The 24,980-nt window shown below is 38.4% G+C and overlaps 1 protein-coding gene across 1 annotated transcript in view; it reads right to left on the bottom strand.

Annotated features, from left to right (window-relative positions):
• Positions 1 to 24,980, bottom strand: part of SLC49A4 (solute carrier family 49 member 4) — a 95,300-nt gene that overhangs the window by 3,871 nt on the left and 66,449 nt on the right. Inside the window, exons 7-8 of the mRNA XM_090277493.1 lie at positions 22,042 to 22,169; positions 5,508 to 5,690 (exon numbers count right to left, since the gene is read on the bottom strand). Coding sequence (XP_090133619.1) covers positions 5,508 to 5,690; positions 22,042 to 22,169 — 311 coding nt within the window. The remainder of the gene's footprint in view (positions 1 to 5,507; positions 5,691 to 22,041; positions 22,170 to 24,980) is intronic.

The following is a 24,980-nucleotide window of genomic DNA, read 5'->3' as shown; positions in this document are numbered from 1 at the left end:
AGAACACTGGAACACATTTCAGAGCATATGAAGAACAGAACGGCATTCCCAAACTGATTCTGTAAGTGAAGTTATTGGAGTAAGGCATCACTGTGCTGTCTGAAATAATTCTCTGAGAGACTCGAAGGAAATACTATAGGAAGCAACTGAGTTGTACAAATATGTTTATAATAGGGAGCACGTAACAATTTTTAAAAAATGATCATGAAAAAGCCAAGTCACAAAACTCTAAGAAACTTCTGACAATGTCCCAGTTACCCAAACAGAATCAAAACAGGACATCAATCAAAGCAGTGGCATTGGAATAGGAGCCTGTGTGACATTTGCCGTTAATGACGGTGATGGGCAGTCTGCAAGCAAATCAACAGTGCAGCCTTTCTTCTAGGCAAGCCGATCTAATGTGGCCATTTTGGGGTTAGTCTGTACACCCCTGAAGGGCCATCTCTGATATAATCACCGACTCAACAGCACATTGTGGGGAGATAAACTCTAGTCAGGAAGTGTAGAACATCTTTGAGAAGAGACCTAAAAAACCATAGATCTTTATGGTGATTAAATGCTAGCCTTTCTGTCATGTAGTTAATAGTTGAATTATGACATATAACAACTTCTGGGTAAGTTTTTCAAGTTTTTTTTAAAATTGATTATGCTGTTACAGTTGTCCCAATTTCTTTTCTCTCTGCTCCCCACCCCTCTCCAGTTGTTCCCTCCCCTTAGTCCATGCCCATTGGTTGTGGATATAGTTCTCAACATCTTCCTGTCTACTCCACTCCCTCCTACTATGCTTCTTAATTCCTACATCATCTCCCTCCCTTTTCCCCCTTACCCCGCCCCGCTGACCTCCCCCCAATATGTTCCCCAAACCTATAATTCTTTTTCCTCTCTCATTGCCTACTTAGTTTGCCTTTGTTTCGATTCCCTAGCTTCTGCTGTTGGTTGTTGTGATACAGTTTTCATTTTAATGTTCATAGTTTTGATCCTCCTCCTTCTAAACAAGTCCCTTTAACATCTCATATAACAGTGGTTTGGGTCTAACAAACTCCTTCAGTTTTACTTTGTCCTGGAAACACTTTCTCTGCCCTTCTATTCTGAATGACAGCTTTGCTGGATAGAGTAATCGTGGCTGTAGGTTTTTGCTTTTCATTACTTTGAATATTTCTTGCCAGTCCCTTCTTGCCTGTAAAGTCCCCTTTGAGAAATCTGCTGATAGTCTAATTGGGACCTCTTTGTACATGCCTGTTCTCTTCTTTCTTGCTGCTTTTAAGATTCTCTCTTTATCTTTAATTTTTGACATTTTGATGATGATGTGTCTTGGTGTGGTCCTCCCTGGCTCCAGGCTATCCGGAACTCTCTGTGCTTCCTGGACCTGTAAGTTCATTTCCTTCCCCAAGTTAGGGAAGTTCTGCTTCATTCTATGTTCACATAATTTTTCAATTTCTAGTTCTTCTTCACCCTCTGGCAATCCTATAATTCGAATGTTCAATCACTTATAGCGTCCCAGAGGTTTCTGAGCTTCTCCTCATATTCCTCACCCTTCGTTTCCTCTTTCTGCACTGGTTGACTGTTCGTTCCCTCCCTATGTTCTGATTTGTTGATTTGATCCATGGCTTTCCCTTCCTCACCACTTGTCTTGTATGTATTTTTGTTCATTTCAGCAGGACTATCCTTCATTCCTTCCCTGTCTTGATTCAGCCCCGCTGTTAGGTCTGTAAGCTGCCTTATGACTATGGCTCTGAACTGAGCCTCAGAAAGATTCACTATTTGTTCATCGGGCAAGGCCTTTATTTGTTTTTTCGTTAGTTGTGTGATTGGTATTTCAATCATTAATTCTGCCATTCTGACCGTTTTGTTTATCTTTCCTTCTTGGGCGGGGCTGTCACACCTCCTATGCTGTATTGGGCGGAGCCCCATGTGGTCATCATTACCAGGCAACTCTTCTCACCACCCTGTGGCACTTTGTGTGGTGGCAGGGGTCTAAGATGGATTCCTGCTGTTACTCTCTGCTGAGAACCAGGCTGTGGGGTCTGCCTTCCCCGGCGCTGGAATCGTGAGCCAACGGGTCTGGTCTGCAGCCGGGGCCGGCTCCCAGGCGCTTCTCTCCTCCCCCTAAATGCAGGTGTCTGCTTACCGGGTCCCACTGTTAGTTGCTGCAGCTGCCACCTCCAGCACTGTTCAATCTTTCTCAGCTGCAGGTTCGCCCCTCCTACCCATCCAGACGAGCACCACTTATTTATGACTTCATACGTTGGACTTCCATGTAGCTTTATTTTCTGGAACTTATTATTTTTGGTTTTGCGGTAGTTATAGTTCTTCTTAGTTGTGGAGGGAGACAGAGCATATTGGTCTATGCCTCCATCTTGGCTGGACGTCAAGTTTTTCAAGTTTTAAAAATGGCTAAATCATGACATTTGAACACTGGCTTTAATGGAAGGGAATTCAATTTATCATAAAAAATATTGAGCCCTGGCCAGGTGGCTCGATTGGAACATCGTCCTGGACACAAAAAGGTTGTGGGTTTGATCCCCAATTGGGGTGCATATGGGTGGTAACCATTCAATGTTTCTCTCTCACTTTGATGTTTCTCTCTCTCTTTCTCTTCTTCTCTCTCTAAAATGAATAAAAATACATCCTCAGGTGAGGATATATTTATGTTGAGGGTATTAGGCTATGGCACTAAAAGACGTTTTTAGGAGATAATTTTACAAAATTTTCAGATTTGCAATTTATGTGTCATCATACCCCAGTTTTTTGCTGCAGGACTTTTGGGACAACATCAATTAATTATACATGAAAAGAGTTAGCACAGTTTTCATAGTTCTAGTAACCTTAGCCTTGGAGAGATGTGGGTATGTCTGTGGGCAGTCAGTAGACGCACTCACAAACGAACATACTAAAGCATTTCTTTAAAGTTGAAGTGCACATATTTAAATTCCTAACGCCAACGAGCTAATTACGTAGAAGGCAACAAAACAAACACTTGGCAGCGCCAGCTACTCGCTGGTCTAGGCTCTTCCACATTCATCTTCTCATTAACTAAAATGTCAACGTGTGCTGAGATTTTTCTTACTGAAAATCACCTTGTTGGATTAAAAGTATATATTAAAGTTTCATTTTTCACAAAAATCAGAGTTTAGGCAGAAACCTTTAACATCTACACAGAAATGTATAAGAACATGTGATCTGAAACCAGCCAAAAAGAGGAAAGCTGTTTTTCCCTAGCTAGATAAATCTTTGATTGTATCAGTGAGACAGGAAGTGGCCGAAATGGTGCTCAGTGGTTCTTCTGCTGCCTGGGCCAAAGAAACAAAACTATCTGCTTGTATCTGGTCACTATGAATCTGTAGGATGAGTGCACACTGCCTGATGTCAGTTCCAGTTAATTCATGCTGAACAGATTGACGGCTGAAGCTGGATCTAGGGGAGTGACGGAGATATTCTACTGGCCACACAAAATGGTCAGGAGTGTGCTGGGCTCTTCCACAGTCAGGCAGTTTAGGGATATTCCCTGCCTTAAACTGATCAATAAATACGTGCTACAGTCTAGAGACCGCATACAAGAGGTTTATTGGGGGCATAACATTATTTGGCATCTACTGCTGTTTTTAAATACTAGGAGGACAAAACTCTTCTTCTAGCAGACAAGAAAAACCACACTCTACTAGGCTGCAAGGACCATTTACCAAAACTGTGCCCATGAGCTGCAAAATTACCCCGGAAGGGGCAACACAGCCATCTCTGATACTTTACAGGCAAAGAGGCACTGAGCCTCTTAATTGCAACTGGGACATAACTGAAGTAGCTTAAAGCTGATACGTAATAATTATTAGGTGATTCTGTTTAGAAAACTAATTGGAAGCAAACCCTTAGTCCAACAAGTCCAACATCCGGGGATGGCATGTTCCCTAATGGAAACACCTGTTTCCAGGAGGAAGTTCAGAGTGGTTTGAAGTCAGTAGCAGCGCTCTCCTTCAGATGACAGACCAAACATACATTGGGTTTAGCCAAGTTAAAACTCACTTTACCTGCATTAATTGACAGAAATAATCTATTTGTTGTTAATTATAACAAGAAATTAATATATCATTTGTATGCTTTTTGCTATTAGATAAAAATACTACGCCAAAAGTTGTCCAAAACCCAAGGCAAATTCTGTTTTGTCGGGTTTGAAAGTTTCAAAAATTTATTTTCCTAAGGAGGTAACTATAAGCCTGTCAGAAAGTTTCCCATAAACAATTAGGCCTCTTGAAGCATTGAATTTTAGACCATTTATTACATTGGTATCTTATTGATTCTTTTATGTACCAATTACCCAAATTTATGGGGAGGGGATAAGGTAGTAATATTAGATTGGTTAAGATGAGGAATAAAATGAAATATAAACCTAGTGGAAATTAGTAAAAGCTTTATATTCAAGAGTTGTAAGTATAAATTCTTATTTTAATATGCAAAAAAAAAAAATCCTATATAATTATGGCCAAATATTCTGAAATAGTAAAACAGAATTACAGAAGAGAGAATATCAGAGAAAACCAAGCAACTGTTCAGAACGAAGCCACAGACCCCAACAACAGCGGGCCTGCCTTCAACACGCCCAGCAGTCTCTGCAGCGCTGCCTCCCACCCTCTCAAAGGCTGTCTGAAAGTCTCATTTACTCCTGAAGCCCTTTCTCCACTTTCTTCCCGCCAACTCTTTACAGATGAACCGCCTTCTAAGCAGAAAGGTGATGCCATCAAGAATGAACGCCTTCAGTAATCTGTCAGCAAACATGCCCGCCCCTGGGCCACTGACACTGCCTTCTCTCCTGCCTCCTTTGGTCCAGGGTGTACCCCTCTGCTTGGGTTCAGGACCCCATTCCTTCCCCTTCTGTAAGGACCTCCCTCTTCTTCAAAGGTGTATCCCTGAGTTCTAACTTCAGCCTTCTTCTTACTCTATACCTGCTCTGACCACGCGCAGCTATTAAAACTTAATGAAATGCAACATCCAGTTCTGGAGCTGCACTAGCCTCATGTGGCTGGTGGCTACTGGGTTGCATAGTGCAGGCAGAACACGTTTTCACTGTCATACAAAGTTCCATTTGGACAGTGCTGTTCTATACACTGTGCTCTCCTTGGGCGACTTCTCATTCATCCCTAAGCCTTAAACTATGTACCCCTGACAATTAACTTACACCCTATGTTAAGACAGGAGATTCTAAGTATTTTTTAAAAAGCAATGAGAACCTGCTTATTAGAATCACCTTGGGGGCTTTAAATATAAATGGTGGGCTCCAGTTCAGGCTAATTAGATAATAAATTCTAGGGAGCTAAGGGTGCATTAGATCAGGTTAGGATGCATTTAAAAAACAAAACAAAACTGAAGGTATTTTCTTTTATTGGTATGTAAAAGCTCAAATGCTCAATAAAGTAATTTGACTTAGTGAGAATTCTCCATATAAATTCCCTATATATCAGTGCCACAAACCTCTCTCATAACACATTTAGATAGTAATCAAAAAGTCAATTCCTTACCTTTGTGATAAAATGTGAGGAAAAATAAAAGTACTCCCATGAATATATTACTTAAAAAAGTGACAACTCCACACGTAATTCCTTCTGGAACTGGGTAGACGGTTTCCACAAAAAGCTCAAAAAATATAGGTATACTGCTATTCAAGAACACTCCCAGGAGAATACAGGAGGCGTACAATGTCACTAAAATAAAAATACAAACATTTTAGTTTCCTGGTAGCAGCAGTGAATTATATCAGATAGATCTTCTGGGTCTTCTCTTTTATAAGTATCGACTCTGCAATTTTATAGCTTTTCAATGGCAGTTGATAAAGTTTGACAGAGCATCGTGTATCTGTCAGCTCTTTGCTGAGGTGAGCAGATAGAAAAAGGTTTTGTTGCTGTCTGATTACCAGTTTATTGTTTTTATCTTTTTGGTGGATTATTCCAAAGCACATAAACAATCTTACTATTATAATATAATTAAAAAGATTCTTCCCTCTTAATCACACACTCCTGGCAAATAGAGATACATAAAATAAAGCAACTTAATTCGAAATCTAGACTCATTCTATAATTTTGAAGAGAACTTAAAATTGTAGAATAAATATAAGAAACATTGTTACCGAGGCTGGTTAATAACAGCCCTCAAGTACAAAATAAAAATTATTCAGTATGTAATTCCTGGAGAAACACTTAAAAAAGAATTAGTCCTCAATTGTGGAATGAGTTTCATGTCAACCATTTAGTTTTAAAATTTGTAACTTTTTGGAGTAAAAAAAATTTTCACCCAGAAATGTATAATTAATAGTAGTTAGAATCCCAGATTAGCCAATAAAAAGCCTATTTACCCTATTCTGTAGTGCAATCTTTGAATAAGGACATTATTCTTTTTCTTAGAAAAAAGTTTAGAGAAATGTAGCCCACTCCAAATAACTGTATCATTTGCTATTGTCTGCATACAAACCTTCATAAATTTTAATTTGAAGGTAAAAACAGAACCAATGAGGGAACAAATGATATCCTATTTAGAAATCTGAAACATCTCCTATAGATTAATAAACATATTATACCCACTAGTGATAATGAGTAGAATTTCTTCTAAACTTATTAAAGATACCAGAAAAAAAATTTTAATAAAAATATTTGTTAAGGAAAAAATTTCTGTATAGGAACTATATAAAGTGAGGGAGTTATCCTAAACCTGTTATGTATTATTCATAGAACATATATAATTACCAAAATTTATAACTGATTATAATAATTAACAGTCCATGACATTGTTGAAGGGGTAAAAAAATAATATCCACTGTTTTCTAATAGAATTTCTCCAATTAACCTCAACTCCCACTTCCTCTTGCAATTATACTGATATTTCAGTGTTATAAAATAGCGCATTCTAATAGCAGAAATAGCTGGCGATTACTCTGGCTTTCTTTGCATAGACAATACATCAGAACAGGGAACAAAAGATGACAGTGGATAAAGACACTGCTGGCTCAAGCAGTGACTAAATTATCCACAGAATTAAATGGGAAGCATCTGATAGTTACAACAAGTACCATTTAAATCATGAAGTAATTCTCAAGTGATTCTTAGGAACAACAAAACCTAACACTTCATGCTCAGTGTTTATTTCCTAGACATAGATCATGTAAATCAATCAACATACTCTACTTAACACATGACTCATTAGTGGCCTATTAGGAAATCACTAATAGCTTTTATAGAATAGTCTACCTAAAAATAACTTTATAATAACTTATTGGTCAGTTAGTGGTAATCAGAGCAAAGATGGCTGTTGACCCAAACACAGACAAGTCTATGAGTTTGAGATAACACAAAGCTGAAATGAATGACAGGAAAAAGCAAACCCTTAAAAACCAGAAGGTGTTACTTCTAAGAATTCACAAACCAGTGATAGACTTACCATTTTTTAGAAAATATGTTTGCAAATAATCCTTTTTGACATTTATATTTCTGAAGGAAATATACCTTCACATGTAAGTTGTACTCAGGCAAATTAAAACGTAATACCTAAAAAGTAATCATAATCTGTATATAATAGAATGATTGTATTTTGTAAAAGAAAGAATGATAACAATGATATACTGTAAAGAGACTACCTATTGGTATAAAGTCTTGAAGACAGAGATTTGATTTTGATTTTTATCAACCATGCTACAAAAAAAAAAAAAAAAAAGAGCAAGCAAGGGAGAGAGAGACCTGGGGTGTCTCAGAGGACAACGTGATGAAGCAGGGACCCTATCTGAACACCCCTCATGGCTGTGCTACTCCGATGGCTTCATTTTAGGCTCACTACAAATCTTTTGACTTTGGTTTCCTAGGTATCTAAATTCTGAGAAGGGAAGAAGAACTCTTTGTCATTGGAAAAATAAAACTTCTATTGTGATCAAACTTTGTTGATGGAACTGTAAATAGTTCATCTTCTGGTGGGTAATTGAAAATGTCTATCAAACTTGCTGTTTGACCCTGCAATTCCAGATCTAGGAATCTATCTTACAGCTATCCAGGTACAAGTATATAAAGTAGACTCACTGAAATATTACTTGTAGTATAAAAATATATTCTAACCAAGCTAAATGTCTACCAATAGGAGGTTGGTTGTTAAAAAACTTATCAAACATCCAAACAAAGGTATATTACACAATCATTAAAAATGAATTGACTCCAGCCCTGGGCAGGTGGCTTAGCTGATTGGAGCATCAACTCACACACCAAAAAGTAACGAGTTTGATCCCCACTCGGGGTGCATACAGCATGCGGGAGGCAACCGATTCATGTTTCGCCCTCACATTTATGTTTCACGCTCTCTCTCTCTTTCTCAAATCAATAAACATAAGAAAAAAGAATGAACTCTGTATGTACTGATATTAAGGACATCTAAGATATATAAGTCAAAAGGTGTAGAAGTGTTGCATGAAGTCTGTCTGGGAAAAGGCCAGCCATTGTTAATATAACAAGAATAATTTGTGCAACATCAATGTAACCTGGCAGCCAAGGAGAGTGGACTGGAATGCGCATGTGTGAACGATGACGACTTCACTGTACTAGTCAGTGGGACAGTAGATGCCACTGAGTGAGCATGTGTGCTGTGTGGCTGTCACATTCAAAATGATGAAGCGAGTAGAGCAACAAACCTGCATCAAATTTTGTGTTAAGCTTGAGCATTCCTCCATGGAAACCATTCGGATTATTCAGAAGGCCGCAGCTATGGGCACCTGGTGACTGGCAGCTTCACCACAACAATGTGCCCACTCATGCATCATGTCTTGTGCAGTTTTTTTTGAGAAACATCAAATTATCCAGGTGACTCAGGTCCCTCACCCCCAACCAGATTTACAACTTCTGGCTTTTCTCAAAAACTAAAATCACCTTTGAAAGGGAAGAGATTTCAGACCATCAATGAGATTCAGGAAAATATGACCGGGCAGCTGATGGAGATTGGGAGAACTGTGTGAGGTTCCAAGGTGCCTACTTTGAAGGGGACTGAAGTGTCATTGTTCTATGTACAATGTTTCTTATATCTTGTATCTTCTTCAGTAAATGTCTCTATTTTTCATACTACATGGCCGGATATCTTCTGGACAGACCTCGTATTTTTAAAAGGATACACAAACATTTGTAAATGTATAGAATACTCTAAACAAATACTCAAGAAAGTGACATTTGGCATCGCCCCTAGAGAGGGAAATTGGGGAGCCATAGGAGGGTAGACCCTTTATCTACTATTTGAATTTGACTTTTTTTACTATGTGTGTATCTTACCTACTTGACAATATAAAAAGAGAAATTTCATTGCTAATAAAATAGTGAATTGGTCGCTGACCCAACCCTATTTCATGCAAGTTTGTTAGCTCACTGACTCATTAATGATGTCTACACCTGGGAGACACAGAACCCAGTCTTGCTGAAGGATCCTTGACATAAACATTCCCACTATATTTATTAGAATTCCTGTTTATACTCAGGAAAAATGTGCTGTGATGAATGATATAACTTCAGAGGCCAATAATAAAAAAGGGAGTATTTTCATCCAATTCTCTTACTCTTGATCTTTGCTTCTTATATTACTATAAAAATGATGAGCTAAGTTGCTTTACACTGGATAGATATGCTGAAATCACTTCTTATTGTAGAAACTAAAAAAAATCAAAGTAATTTGCAAGGAAAGGGTTAAATTAAGATCTTTGGTCAGAGGGGAGGGGAGAGTGGGGGGAGATAGCTGTGCCGGGACTGATTTAATATATCCCTCCCAGTGTTCTGGGGCATGCCTAAGGAGGACGCAGATTATTAATAGTCTGAATTTGACTTCATTTTGAGCTTTCAGTTTAGAGTCTGATGCAGTATCTTTATATACTGGTTTGGCAGATCTAGTGGGTAAATGTCATCTTTTAAAAGTCAGGCAGAAAAGATAATTTCCTGCTTATCAGAGAGGGTTCAAACTACATGATCATTAAATATTTCCATCACTTTCTATATTAGTGATACTAAAATTATAACAAATTGTATCTCAGTTAAAAAGCCAACGTAATTTAGCAGAACAAACACAATGCTGATGTAGAGTTCTTTCAAAGAAGCTAATAAAATTCACATGCCCATGATTTAAATAGGGGGGGGGAAAGGGTCCCATGGAGCACAAAATACAGTTACAATGGATGTGTTTCAAGAACATAAATTGGATTAAAACCCTGAAAGTACTGGTCCCCCAACCCCACTTCCAATGACAAACTAAGTTACTAAAATTTAGGGAAGTAAAACTATGTATAAATACAATTTTATTAACCAAAACACTCAAACCTTCGATGAGGGGCAGTTATAAAACAAATCACAAAATTTCAGATAAGAATAAGAACTATTTCTACTCAACATTTCATGAGATTCTCACTATATCATCAATAACAAGAACAATTTCAAATCTTAGATTTATATAATTTTTAAAACATTTTTTGGAAAATGCTTTCAAATATATAACTATAGTTGATCATCCTATCAACTCATTGAGGCAGGGAAGGTATTTTACAGATGAATTGACCAAAGTTCTGAAGGTCAAAATGACTTATTTAGAAATAATGTGTTAGGGTGGTAATAATAATATAATTAAGGCCTACAGTATCTAGAACATTTTCCACCAAGCCATTGTGTCAAATTTGAAATAAATAAATAAATAAATAAAAAGAAGGCCTGGTATTTCTTTTATTCAATGGTATTGACACAACAGGCATGCTTTCCAAATCTGTATTCAGCATAAAGCTGGATGTGATTGCACATTAACACAGATGGCAGAATCAAAAATAAGAGCACCGAAAGGTTACAAAGAAAAACATGAACTTTAATCATGATAAATGTAAAATGCGTTAAAAAATTATTGCTTAGGTATATTACAGGAGCACTTTAGCTTAAGCCTTTCTTCAAAACCATTTATCAGGAGCCTATTATATGTAAGCCGCTATGCTAGAACAATAAATAGGACATACTCTGTCTTCAAATCACTCCTAATACAAAGGAATATGATAGATTCCTATTGGCTCAGCAACCATTTTTGTGTACAAAAGTATTCAGAAGATAATTATACTTCATTCTCTTAGAAAAAGCTGTGTCTAATCATGAGAAACAAGAGCCTCCCAATATTAGGTGCTGAGTGCAGCAGGAAAGTGTGCTAAATTCTAGCAGTACATTTTGAGAAGGACAATGACGAGCAATGGGAGGTTTAGGAATGACAACGCTGCTCAGTGGTGTGGAATCCATGTCCAATGAGAAAAGGTTGTAAGAACTGAGGGATGTTTAGTTTAAAAGGCTAAGGTCCGACATGATAAATATCTTCAAATGTTTTGAGGGCCATCAGTGGAAGAGGGAGGGAGCTGACTTGCGCTGTGGGAACTATGTTGTTCCAAATCAGTCATCTCAATAGGAGGAAGAATTTCCCAGGACCCAGAGCTAACTAACAACAGAACTGGTAATGTGTTTCCTCTTTTGCTAGGTATTCAAACTGCAGTCAGATGAAGCTCTATCTGGAATGTAATGGAAGAGATATACTGATAGATTTATGGGATGATAAATTATATCAGATGATGACCAAGGTTCAATAAGATCATTAACAAAATTAAATAGTTGTAGGTAGGAAAGCTTAACTAGGATGTTAAAAATAGAAATGTTATAGGTGCTTCTAGATAGGTAAGAATTAAAAAAGAAGAAGAAGAAGAAGAAGAATATGGGTCCTGACCAGTGTGGCTCAGTTGGTTGGGTGTTGTCCCGCAAAGCAAAAGGTGACCGGTTCAATTTCCATTCAGGGCTAATACCTGAGTTGTGTGTTCGGTCCCTGCTTGGGGCATGTATGAGAGGCAATCGATCGATGTTTCTCTCCCTCTTTCTCCTTCCCTTCCCCTCTCTCTCTCCCTTCCTTCCCCTCTCTCTAAAAATAAATAAATAAAATATTTTAAAAAAAAGAATATAGAGAATTTGTTTACAGTTTTAGTAAGAAGTATAAATAAGAATTAAGGATTATAAAATGAGCACAAATTTTTATTATGAATTATTTTAAGATTAGAATCAAGAAATTTTCATAAAGAGTAGATTTATAACATGAATATACTTTCGTGGATAAACTTATTCTTGTGCATACTGACTGAATTTTTATTTTATGATAAAGTTAGGACAGTTAACTAGGAATTATTAGATTAGGCCTTTATTAAAAATGTCTCTACAACCTACACTTGATATTATAAGTGAAAATACTCCTTTTGGAAATAAAGGCACACCTTTAAAGAGAAAGAGTAAACATACATATTGTTAACTACATAGTAATTTTTGAGCATGTAGAATAGACAGAGTACATATGTATGTGTGCACACACCACACACCGATACGCATGCCTGTATCACTGAGCTGTGCCTCTCTCCTCAGCCTCACATTTTCTTCCTAACAACGACGGCTGTGGCCTCCATGATCCACCACAAATTAAAACATGCAGTGCATGAAACTGTAGTTCCAAAAGAGGATGGGCATATTTTGCTGCAATATTTATAAATGTAGATGATTTTTTTCTGTCTTTGTGCTATTGATCTGCCCTGTCCCTTGTTTAGCCTCTTTGTTGACACAGTTTAGTCCTGTCAAAGTTGACAGTTACGTTTGGAATCTCTAAGGCTAGAAGACAAAGTGATTATCTCACAGGGATGAGGCACAACTAACAATCCTTTGTAACAGTGGGCCCAGTGTAGAGAATGGTTGTGAAATCAGATATCATAGGAACAGGTTTAATCAGTAACTTTCAAGCTCCCAAGATTTACTGATGGTTCCGAAGAAGGCAATGTACTATGAAGTCACAAAACACTGACTGATCTCCTGATCAAGCCCTCTACCTGCAAGAAATACATACAGATTCTGCTTGAAGACTTATTTTTTCTTGAAAGTCTCATGGATAAACAAACATTTCATGCCTGCTTACAGTTAAGATTTTTCATAAATTCACTTCCTTCTTTTAATCTATGTTCTATTTATTTTCATTCTTGATCAGTCATAAACATAAGTAACAGTCACTTTCAGTTCATAAAATTGAAAACGATAATTAAGTCACTTCTAGGCTTTTTTCCTTAAAGCTTAATATCCCTCATTTTCTCAATAATATGCATTTCTTTAATCATGTTCACCATTCTTTTCTGAATTTCTTATTTACCACCCATTTTTGGCAAGTGCTTTTATTTCTTTGCATGTTAATTAAAATGGGACATAATTATCTTAATAAATGCAAAATACATGAAACTAGAGGATTACTCTCTACCCTACATATGTCACATGACTTTCAATACAATCAAACATGTTTTCTTTTTTCAAATATTATTTGAAGTCAGACTGTAGTCAGCAGTCACTCTAAAGGGGCTCTTGTCTAACTAATCACCTTCTCCTACTTCCCCACTGCCTCTGACATCATCACGACGGCAGGCTAGTAACTGGAATTCAATGAAGATCCTCTCCCAAGGCAACTTCTGTTGAACACTCAAATTCTATTGTTTCAGCAAACTCAACAGCAAAGTGCTAACATTTTTCAAAATGCCACTTTCGAAGTATTCATCTATTCTGTGAAAAATGATTCTGTGAGTTTTGGCTAACAGAGCTAGACATCAAGTTCTCAGATAAGGTGAATAATGCATTTCCATAATTTTGTTCATGGCATAAGCTTCAACATTTTGAAACTCGCATTTTCTAGTCATGCGTTAATTTATATGCCCTATTGTAGACACTTCAATTAAGGACGATATAATGCAATTTTAAATATTAGGTTTCCCTAAGGAAATAAAAGCATACTGCTGATAGCCTCCAAGAAGATGTATGTAAGCAAGCACATTTATCAAAACAGTGTGCCTTTACACAAAATAAAATGATCTAGTTTTCTTCTGCAGGGCACAATAATATCCAAGTCAGTGGATTACAAAAAGATTGCAATAAAAGGTTTTAGTGGTAGTAGCACTTACAACAAACACATGAATTGAACAAAATTAACTAGTTTTTAATTTATGTCGTTATAATGAATGAATATATTTACAAATACTTTTAATGTGTATTCTTCTTATACATAGAAAGCAGTAATAGAGGTACTAAGTTTGCTAGAAATTGGGAATAAGACTAGATATTTTCCTGATTAAAAAAAGAATCACTCTGGTAAAAAAAGAAACATGAATTTCCTGTTACTGACTTTTAAATAGCCTAAAGGTCTAACTTTGTCTGTAATTAGATTTTAAAGTAAGTTTCCTTTTGTGAAGCCTCTTTCACTTAAAAAGAATTAAGTCAGATTTTTACAAAGGCAGTAAAAGTATCTGTGACAGATTTATTCAAATGCTTCACTGTTTCATTAAAATGTGTCCCTTTGTCTTCCTACAGCTAGTGCTGAAGAACGAAGAATGGCCATGATTGCTGACTATCACTTGTCGTCGTCGTCGTCGGCAGCCGTCTGTCTCGAGAGACGATGGTGTAGCTTCTTCAGAGTCTATCTGCACCGCCAAGAATGGCTGTGCAGTCCGACTCGGGAGTGACATGGTATCTGTCTCCTCCCGTGTTGAATCGACATCTTGCGATGACGCTGAAGCTACAGAGCCTGGGCAGGGTAATATGGAGGGTCTGCTGTTGCCCATGCAGCAGACCCCCCCTCTCTTCGCAGCTGAAGGGTCCAAGGGAAAGACGGAGTCAATACAGCTTGGCTTCAGGTGCGCCGCAGGAGTTGCCGGTGTTGACTACAACGTCAAACCGCCTTAGGGACTCCGGCTCCGGATTTTCTGTCGGGGTTTACTCCCTTAGCCTTTCCCCTGAAGAGGTATGCCGCAAGGCAGCGGAGGTTTTTTGGAGTCAGAGTTTTCCTTCTCTGATGTACCCTGACTGGAAGATCGAACCAGCGACACTTAGCTCGCAGGCCGACGCTCAATCCACTGAGCTAAACCAGCCAGGGCAACTATCACTTGTAGTTAAGTCATATCTACTGAAATTCAAAATGACGATAATATACATTCATTCATTCATTCATTCATTCCTCAGGGCTTCTGGTAGGTACTGTCCAGGAGCTGAAGCCAGAATTCATGAGGCATAAGTCCAGGCTCCAGATTTTCAGACAGGTAGGGGAAGAGGAAACATATACTCAAGTAAGTATTAAGTGGTATCAGAAAAGAGGGATAAATATACTATATTCAAGAGAAGGAATGTAAACAAACCTAATCCTTAACCCAATATATTTATGAAATACAAATATATAAAAATATTAAAAATGCATCTTTTAGAAGTATCTAAATGACATTCAAAAACTTACTTGCAACTGAAAACAACAGTACAATTTATCAATTCAGTAGTTGTTAAGACAGCCATATCGAACTCAACCTTTCAGTTAAGTCTGCTTTCCTTTCTGTCCAACACAATTATTTTCAAGGACAGATTAGGAAAACAGTCTTGACCAGGTTCAATTACATCAATTTTCTTTTGAGATTAAAAAGATGTATCATTTTCAAATATATACTTTTTTCTTGATCATAAAAGTAAACATGTTCATTATAAAAATCCCAGACAAAAAAAAAAAGGAGGTAAAAAAGTAAATTTGCTCAGAGACAAAACTGTTAATTTATGTTAATTAGAAAATACATAAAATTTAATGAAGGTACTATCTTATAATGAGTATTCTACATTTAATTCAAGGAAAAGAAATCTGTTTGTTAGGTACTCATGACTGTTCTTGTAAAACCTAACAGATGCATTCTTGACATACAGTATCACAAAAAAATCCAAGTGTAATGTCATGAATTAAAAAAGTTATAAACTAAAACTGTTCCACCAGAATGTTGTACAACTGTTAAATTATAAAATTATACCAGAATAAAGTAAAATAAAATTCTGGCCCAGAATACTTTCCCAAATTGCTCAAAATCCTAAAGTAGGAATATTAGTGTATAAAAAGTACACAGTATCCAAAAATTATTACTCTGGATAACTGGGCTTTACAGGCGAAGCAATAAGCATTGCATAAATGGTAATGGGTAAAAAATACAATAAAAATAAATAAATAAATTACAGAGAAGGATCCCCAGCAGTATGGTACAGAGTAATGGTTTCCAAACCTTCCTTTTCAGCAGGCTTAGTGTCTCAGTCATTCCTTCATGATGCTCCAAAGCCAAAAGAAATAGCTAACAATTCTGTTACATAGTTAGATCCAATTTTAAAAATACACATCTTAATAGTTTAGTAGCTATTTAAAAAATAATAGTCACATATTGAAAGAAATATATTTTATTTCATTCTTTAATAATCACAATTACTAATGAATGGGATGTGTGCATCTGATGGGCACTGTGCAGTTTCTTAAATCTTGGTGCAAGACTGACACCACCACTCTCATTTCCTGTTCCACAGTGATTTTGGTGCAGTATTTGCTTTTTATCACAGCAGATACAGAAAGCCTAACTTGCCCAAGATAGGACATTATCAAAAAGAACGTAGCATAATTTAATGCTGAAAATGGCAACTCCCTGGAACCTGAGGTTCACACAGTGTCTGGCAGATGTGGAATACCTGTTTCTTTTGGAAATTTAAAATAACTTGTGTTGCCTTTGTGAGTTTGCTGCCGTACTCCAGGGCAACTGGCTTGGTGACTATAGGACGACCATATCCCACTGCCCTACTGTTACCATGAAACTGGTAGAACTCCCAAATAAACAGGTGTCTTGGAAAGATATGCTGCCTCTGATGTAAACTGCTAGTCCTTTATACCACAGAGTATGTAAGTCCAAAAGGGGACACGTGGCATTCTTAATTATCTGTAGACAAAAGGAATCCTCCTCTCATAGAATCCCATAGAACATCCATGCTACTAGATAACAGGTGGCTCAGAGCCACTTTCAGGCAGTTTTCTCCTACCCATACAGTGCTTGTTATAACAAGTAATCCTAAAATCTACTTTTACAACAAATAATCCTACAATTAAACACATAATTCAATAGGTGGCTAAATATTATTTGTAAATGGAGTAAAAAATATAGTATTGGGTTGGCCAAAAAGTTTATTTTACATAAAATAAGACAGTTTTCATTTTCACCAATAACTTTATTGATTTGCATATTGAGTATGTTGGCTATCTCCCACGTGGTATAATGATGATTGTTTTCAATTAATGTCTTGATTTGATAATTATCAACTTCAACTGGTCTACATGACCGTGGAGCATCGTCCAGCGAGAAATCTCTAGCATGAAACTTTGCAAACCACTTTTGACATGTTCGATGAGTCAAAGCACCCTCTCCATACACTGCACAAATCTTTTTTTGCATTTCAGTTGCATTTTTACCTTCCTTGAAATAATAAAGCATAATGTGCTGAAAATGTTGCATATTTTCTTTCATCCTCAATATTAAAATGGCTACACAAAAATTCACCAATTTTGGTAAGTTTTTTTGAAATTCACGCTAATATGACAGCTGTCACAATAAAATCTAACAAAATTGTTTCGAATGAAGTTAAAGACAACTAAGCGCTACTACAGCCATCTTACAAAAAAAGCCAAATGAACTTTTTGGCCAACCCAATACTTCCCCCAAAGCTGTGGTTTTGCTTTCTGTGGTTTCAGTTAACCGAGGTCAACCTCAGTCTGAAAATTATTAAATGAAAAATTCCTGATATAAATAACTTGTAAGTTTTAAATTGCACACCTTTCTGAGTGGCATGAGGAAGTCTCTCACTGTCACACATCTTCCTACTCCATCCGGCCTGGGATGGGAATCGTCCCTCGACCCTGCACATCCATGATCCATACGCCACCTGGCCATACTCACTGAGCAGCCACCTTTGTCATCGGATCAACTGTCATGGTATCTCAGTGCTTGTGCAAATAACCCTTATTTTACTTAACGCTGGCCCCAAAGCATTAAGAGTAGTGATGCTGGCAATTCAAACATGCCAAATAGAAGCCATAAAGAGCTTTCTCTAAGTGAAAAGGTACTCATGTATAGGAAAAAACATAGTATATCCAGGGTTTGGTACTATTCGAACTTTCAGGCATTTCCTCCACGGACAAGGGGGGACTATCGTATGCACCTTAAACAATCTTTGTTAAAGTAAAAAAACAAAACAATCACAGAGTCCTCTTGGTTTATAAAATAATCTGTCATAGAAATTTTACAAAGATTCTGTGGAAGGCAGAATAATCTCCCCCCAATTCCCACCCCCAAAATATATTCATGTCTTTGTCCCTGGAGCTTGAGAATATGTCACCTTACATGGCTAAAAGGATTAAGGCTACTGATGGAATTAAGGTTACTAATCAGCTGACTTTAAAACTAGGAGACTATCCTAGATTATCTATATGGACTCAATGTAATCATAAGGATCCTTAAATGTGGAAGCAGGAAACAGAAGATGAGAGTTCAGAGGATTTGACCTTGGAAGAAAGACGCAGATGCAGTGTGAGAAGGATGTAATAGGCTGTTTCGGGCTTTAAAGATGGAAGAAAGGAGCCACAAGCCAAGGAATGTGGGCATCCTATAGAAGATAGAAAAGGCAGGGATACAGATGCTTCCTGGATCTGACGACACTTTCATGTTAGCCTAGTAAGACCCAAGCTGGATTTCTAATACACAGAAACGTAAGGTAATCAATTCGTGTTGTTTTAAGCCACTATTTTTGTGGTAACTTGTTACAGCAGCCATAGAAAACTGATATATAAACCCCGATGATACCAATAACATCAATAAAAATAACTATAAATATTTTAGGTCAATTGGATGAGCTAAATAAGCAGCCTCTAATGTACTTCCAATACGTATTTCCAGTAAGTTAAGTTTTGTTTTGTATTGATGTAATATAACCAAATATAAAATAAACTTATAGTTGCAGGTTTAAAGAATTTTATTGGAGTATACTACAAACATCATAGCTTTCTGCCTTTGTTCATTGTCCTTTCTGTTACACAATAATATAATGGCTATAAAGAAGATAAAAATTTTTGTATTATGCTCTGCTATGAAATTTAAAAGCATAAAAGCTTTTCAAAGATAGACTTCCAGTTAAGAGAGCGGCACAGGTAAACACAGCTCACCCACCTCCTTGCAAAACCGCATCAAAACTACAACTAAATTATAGAACAACCATCACTCAGAACTGTCAGAAAGAGAGCTGAATGGAAATCTGACAACTAAGGAATTAAAGAGACCAAATCCATCCAGACTGATAGGATGGGTGGAGACACAGAACAGGCTGGCTCCACACCCACATAAGGTGCTTAAAAATTTGGGAGGGATATCTTGGGAGCAAGGAGTCCCAGACCCACACCAGACCCCCCCAGCCCAGGGTTCCAGTGCTAGGAAGATAAGTCCTCATAAATTCTAGCTGCAAAAACCAGAGGGTGGAAGAAAGTTCTGGAGTCCCAAGCAGTTCCCCTTAAAGAACCCATACACAGACTTACTCAGACTCACTTACTCAGACTCACTCCCTCTGAGCTCCAGCACAAGGGTAGCAGCTTGAAAGGCACCAGTGGCATACAAAGAGAAAATGAAGTGTCTAACATCAAGGTGAGAGCTGGGGGACACCTTTCTCCCAGATAGAAAAGTCGTTGTCCCTCTTCTGAATCTTCCCTCTACAGAGCCACAGAGCTGGCAGTCCGGTGCCATATCTGAAACTCCATTAATCTGGCTCAAATTTTTTGCCCTGCTCTGGAAATCCGGAGACTCTCTGGCATCCAACTTACAGGCCCACCCAAGCTTTTAACAGTGACTTTTCCATATGAATGGCTGATCTTGGCTGATGTTTCACATTTTCCTAAATCCTCTCAAACAAGCAACAGCTGACCTCGGTGAGTCCCCAGCCTCTGTACCTCTTGCTAAGTGGCCCCAAGCCCCACACTAGCAATAGCCAGCCTAGATTCACAGATTGGCTTCCCCTGGGAATCTCCAGGCCCAGCACAAGTAGCAGCCATCTCAGATTGCTTTATAGCCCAGGCAGGGTGGCTCCAGGCAAAACACAGGTTGGTGCTGGCCTTGACTTGCAACACCTTAGAAACCCCAGAGCCTGTGCACCCAGTGGACACCCAGAGACTGCATAGGAGCACCACCACCCTGCCCCTGCACAGCTGATCCTGCACGGAGGGCAGAGGTTGGTGGTCAGTGGTCACAGCCAGTCCTTGCAGCTGACTGACCTGGGTAAGTCCCTCCCATTGGCCTTCCAACAGTAATCAAGGCTCAATTACAAGAGGAGGTGGTGCTTAGCTCACACAAAGGGTGCACCTCAAGTACTCACCTTGGGTGATAGGAGGAGGCTGTGCCACTGGACCCTACAGGATACCTACTACATTAGGCCATGCTACCAAGACAGGGATCACAGCAGCTCTACCTAATACATAGTAACAAACACAGGGAGGTTGCCAAATTGAGGAGGCAGAGAAACACAGTCTAAATGGGGGGGGGGGGGGGGATCGAAACTCAAAAAAAAAACCTAAACAAAATGAAGATAAGCTATCTACCAGATGCAGAATTCAAAACACTGGTTATAAGGATGCTCAAGGAACTTAGTGAGGACCTCAGGAGCATAAAAAAGATCTGGTCAGAAACAAAGAATTCATTAATTGAAATGAAAAAACAATTTACAGGGAAACAACAGTAGAGTGGATGAAGCCAAGAATCAGATCAATGATTTGGAACATAATGAAGCAAAAAATAAGCAATCAGAACAACAAGAAAAAAAAAAGAATCCAAGAAAAGGAGAATAGTGTAAGTAGTCTCTGGCACAACTTCAAGCGGTCCATTTGAAAAAACAGTCAAAAAAAACTTCCCTAATTAGGTGAAGGAAATAGATACGCAAGTCCAGGAAGCATAGAGTCCCAAACAAGATGGATGCAAAGAGGCCCACTCCAAGACACATCATAATTAAAATGCCAAAGGTTAAAGATAGAGAGAATCTTACAAGCAGCAAGAAAAAAGCAGTTAGTTATCTACAGGGGAGTTCCCATAAGACTTCCAGCTGATTTCTCAAAAGAAACTTTGCAGGCTAGAAGAGATTGGCAAGAAATATTCAAAGTCACGAAAAGCAGGGACTTACCACCTAGATTGCTCTACCCAGCCAAGATATTTAGAATCAGAGGACGGATAAAGAACTTCCCAGCCGAGAAAAAACTAAAGGAGTTCATCATCACCAAACCATTATTATATGAAATGTTAAAGGAACTTATTTAAGAAAAAGAACATCAAAACTATTAACAATATGTCGGCCTGCGAGCCAAGTGTTGCTGGTTCGATTCCCAGTCAGGGCACATGACTAGGTTGCACGTCAGGCCCCCAGTTGGGGGCACGAGTGAGAGGCAACCACACAGTAATGTCTCTCTCCCTCTCTTTCTCCTTTTCCCTCTCTCTACAAATAAACAAATAAAAAAAAACTAATTAATTAATTAATTTATAAAAACTATTAACAATAAAATGGCAATAAATACATATTTATCAACAATTGAATCTAAAAAACAAACAAGAACAGAGACAGAATCATGGATACAAAGAGGGTTCTGAAGGTTGTCAGATGGAAATGGGGTGTGAGGGAAAGGGTGAGGAGGGGAGGGGATTAAGAAGTACAAATAGGTAGTTACAGAATAGCCATGGGTATGTAAAGTACAGTATAGGAAATGAAGCAGCCAAAAAACATATACGCATTACCCATGGACATGAACAGTGGTGTGGGGATTGCCTGAGGGAGCGGGGAGTGCCAGGAGGAGGGGGGCAAAGGGGGGAAAAATTGGGACAACCGTAACAGCATAATCAATAAAATATAATTTAAAAAAATAGAAAAAATAAAAGCATATAATTTCCATACTTTATAAGCATAGGTAAAATATATAAAATACCAGTGAAAATATTTTGTTATTTACTGAGCTTTTTTTTTTTTTTAGATGGGATGATGGTTTGATGGCTGGATGAGGGAACTCTTTTTGTATGTTTAATAATTACTTATAAAAGCAAGAAAAAGTCCTATTGTCAGAGTATACATACTTCTATGAACTAAAAATACTTAAAGTTCAAAAATCCATATTCACCTGTGGTTAAAGGCAGGTGTGTGATGCTGTTCAAACAAGTCAGGGTGAACCATGTGGACGATAACGTAGCCCCAGAAAACAGGAGGAGAAGAATTAGTTTCAGCATGCCCCTGATGAAGTCTGCAAACCTAAAATAAAAAAAGAAACAAGGTTCTATGAATTCTAGGTAGATTTAAAAAAACACTACTTAAATTAATGATACACTTTCATTTAATAATTTCTTAAATTTCGATACATTCTTTTAAAAGCAAATTAAAGAAAATTTTAAACTGATACATTTTGTGTGTGTGATGTTACTTTGTGATAAATGTTTTTTCTCTTACAAAACACACAAGAGCTGGACAGAAACAGGATGGCGGAAGAGTAAGTGGAAGCTACACTAACCTCCTCCCAGAACTAGTCTGGTTTTACAACTTAATTTTGGAGAAATCATCTGGAATAACCAACCGAACACTAGCTGGAGAGAAGTCTTATAACCACGGAGAGACAGAAAAGGCTGCTACATCACAATGTGACCGGTAGGGAGTACGGAAATGCGGAAGGGCTGCCTGGGCTCACATGGGTGGCAGCTGAAGGAACTGAAAAACAGCTCAGCAGCCGGGGGTTCCCCCTGAGAAGGGCAGGGTCTAAACCCCAAGCTGAGCTTCCCAGCCTACAGGAACAGAGTGGAAAGTAAAATAGTATCCAGCTGTGAAAAGTGAAAAGCCACAGGGTCTGTTGCTAGCCGGAGAGAAACAGCTGGAGAAAAAGAGCTCTATAAGCGGGTCACATACAAAAATATTTTGGCCCCCACTTACCCTGGGCTCGAGTGGAGGGAAGGCAGAGAGGACTAGAGACACTTGGGGAGAGTTTGGTGTGGTGGCTTTGAAGGGAGAACTGGGGAAGCAGCCGACCGGGTCCCAGTGCTGACTCATCCCCAGTACTGCAGGCAGACCATTCCCCTCCAAGTGGCATCAGCCTGAGGGGAAGCAAAAGCCCTGCCTACAGGAACTAAGCTGCCACACCCACGGTCCTTAAGCCTGATGGCTAATCACAGATTGAATAGATTAACAATTAAAGAAGTCAGACAAAGGCAGTAGATCCCTGGAAGTCTCCAACAGGCTGCCTAGGCCCAGACTGGTACACGATCTGACGCCACCAGGGGCAGATCCAGGAAGTGCAGATCATTCTAAGAAGCACCAACAAACAATAGGAGTCACAAAAATGGGGAGACAGAGAAACAACCCCCCATCGAAAGGAAAGGTAGAATCCCCAGAAAGAGTGCTAAATGAAACAGAGGGGAGCCAACTATCAGATATGGAATTGAAAGCATGGATGATGGAGAAGTTCAATGAGCGCAGCGGAAACTGCAAAGAACTCCAGGGAAACTACAAGGAACTTACTGAGAATTACACCAGCATGAAAAAGGACATAGAAGCTATCAATAAAAGCCAGGAGGAAATGAAGAGTACGATCTCTGAACTGAAGAACACAATAGAAGGAATTAAAAGCAGGCTAATGGAAGCAGAAGATCGGATCAGCAAGCTGGAAGACAATGTAGACAAAAACTCCCAGACCGTGCAACAAAATGAAAAAAGACTGAACAAGACTGAAGAGGCTCTAAGACAGCTGCAGGACAACATGAAACATAATAATATCCATATCATAGGAATTCCAGAAGAAGAAGAAGAGCAAGGGATAGCAAACCTCTTTGAAAACCTAATGACAGAAAACTTCCCTAACATGAGGAGAGAAAGAGTCACGCAAGTCCAGGAAGCACAAAGGGTCCCAATGAAGATGAACCCCAACAGGCTCACTTCAAGACACATCATAATTAAAATGGCAACATTCAAAGACAAAGAGAGAATCCTAAAAGCAGCAAGAGAGAAACAACTAATAACATACAAGGGAGCTCCAATAAGGCTATCATCAGATTTCTCAGCAGAAACACTACAAGCCAGAAGGGAATGGCAAACAATATTCCAAGCAATGAAAAACAAAGGCCTAAACCAAGAATACTCTACTCAGCAAGACTCTCATTCAAAATGGAAGGTGAAATAAGGAGTTTCCAAGACAAAAGAAGGCTAAAAGAATACATCTCCACCAAACCAGCATTGCAAGAGATGCTAAAGGGTCTGCTTTAAGAAGATGAAGAAACAGAGAGAGACAGAGAGGAACACGAGTACAAAGGGGAAAAATGACAATGAATAAGTACTGAAAGAAAGAAGGAACTTCTACCATTTGCAACAACATGGTTGGAACTAGAGAGAATTATGCTTAGCGAAATAAGCCAGGCAACAAAAGAAAATTACCTTATGCTATCACTTGTTACAGGAAACTAATGAACAACACAAACAAATGAGCAAAATTGAACCAGAGGTATGTAAACAAGGAATAAACTAACAGTAACAAAGGAGGAGATGGGAGGGAGAGAAGGGGGTAAGAAGGGGAAGGATCTAGTCAAAGAACATGTATAAATGACCCACAGACATGGAAAACTGGGTGGGGACTGAATGTGGGAGAAGGGGGCCAGGGGGCAGGGAAGCAAGAGGGGGGAAAAAGTGGGACAACTTTAATGAAAAAACAAACAAAAAAATTTTTTAAGTTGGGGAAAAAATAAAAATATAAAGAATGGAAATGCAAGTTCAGTGAATATTAGAAGGACAAGGATTTTCCTTCACACTGTATATTTTTCTCCCTATCTGATCCCTCTAGAGTTTGGCATTCTAAACAAGTAGTAATGAGATAAGTTTCTTTGCATAAAACTAATAAGACCAGTTGTTAATAGAGGTTTTTTTTTACTAAGACTTTGACTGGAATGTCATGCCTAAAGGAGACATGTTCGGGCGCTGGTTGTTACCAAAAAGCACTGAGGAACTGGGATTGACTTTCAAAGGTAATAAAAGCCAACGAGATAAAAGGCCTGGTACCTTGGTTGGATGTGCGGTCCATGGCAATCT

Source organism: Furipterus horrens, unplaced genomic scaffold, assembly GCF_987537825.1.
Source record: "Furipterus horrens unplaced genomic scaffold, mFurHor1.1.pri manual_scaffold_1, whole genome shotgun sequence".
Taxonomy (NCBI): Eukaryota; Metazoa; Chordata; class Mammalia; order Chiroptera; family Furipteridae; genus Furipterus; species Furipterus horrens.
This window is presented reverse-complemented; position numbering and strand designations above follow the sequence as displayed.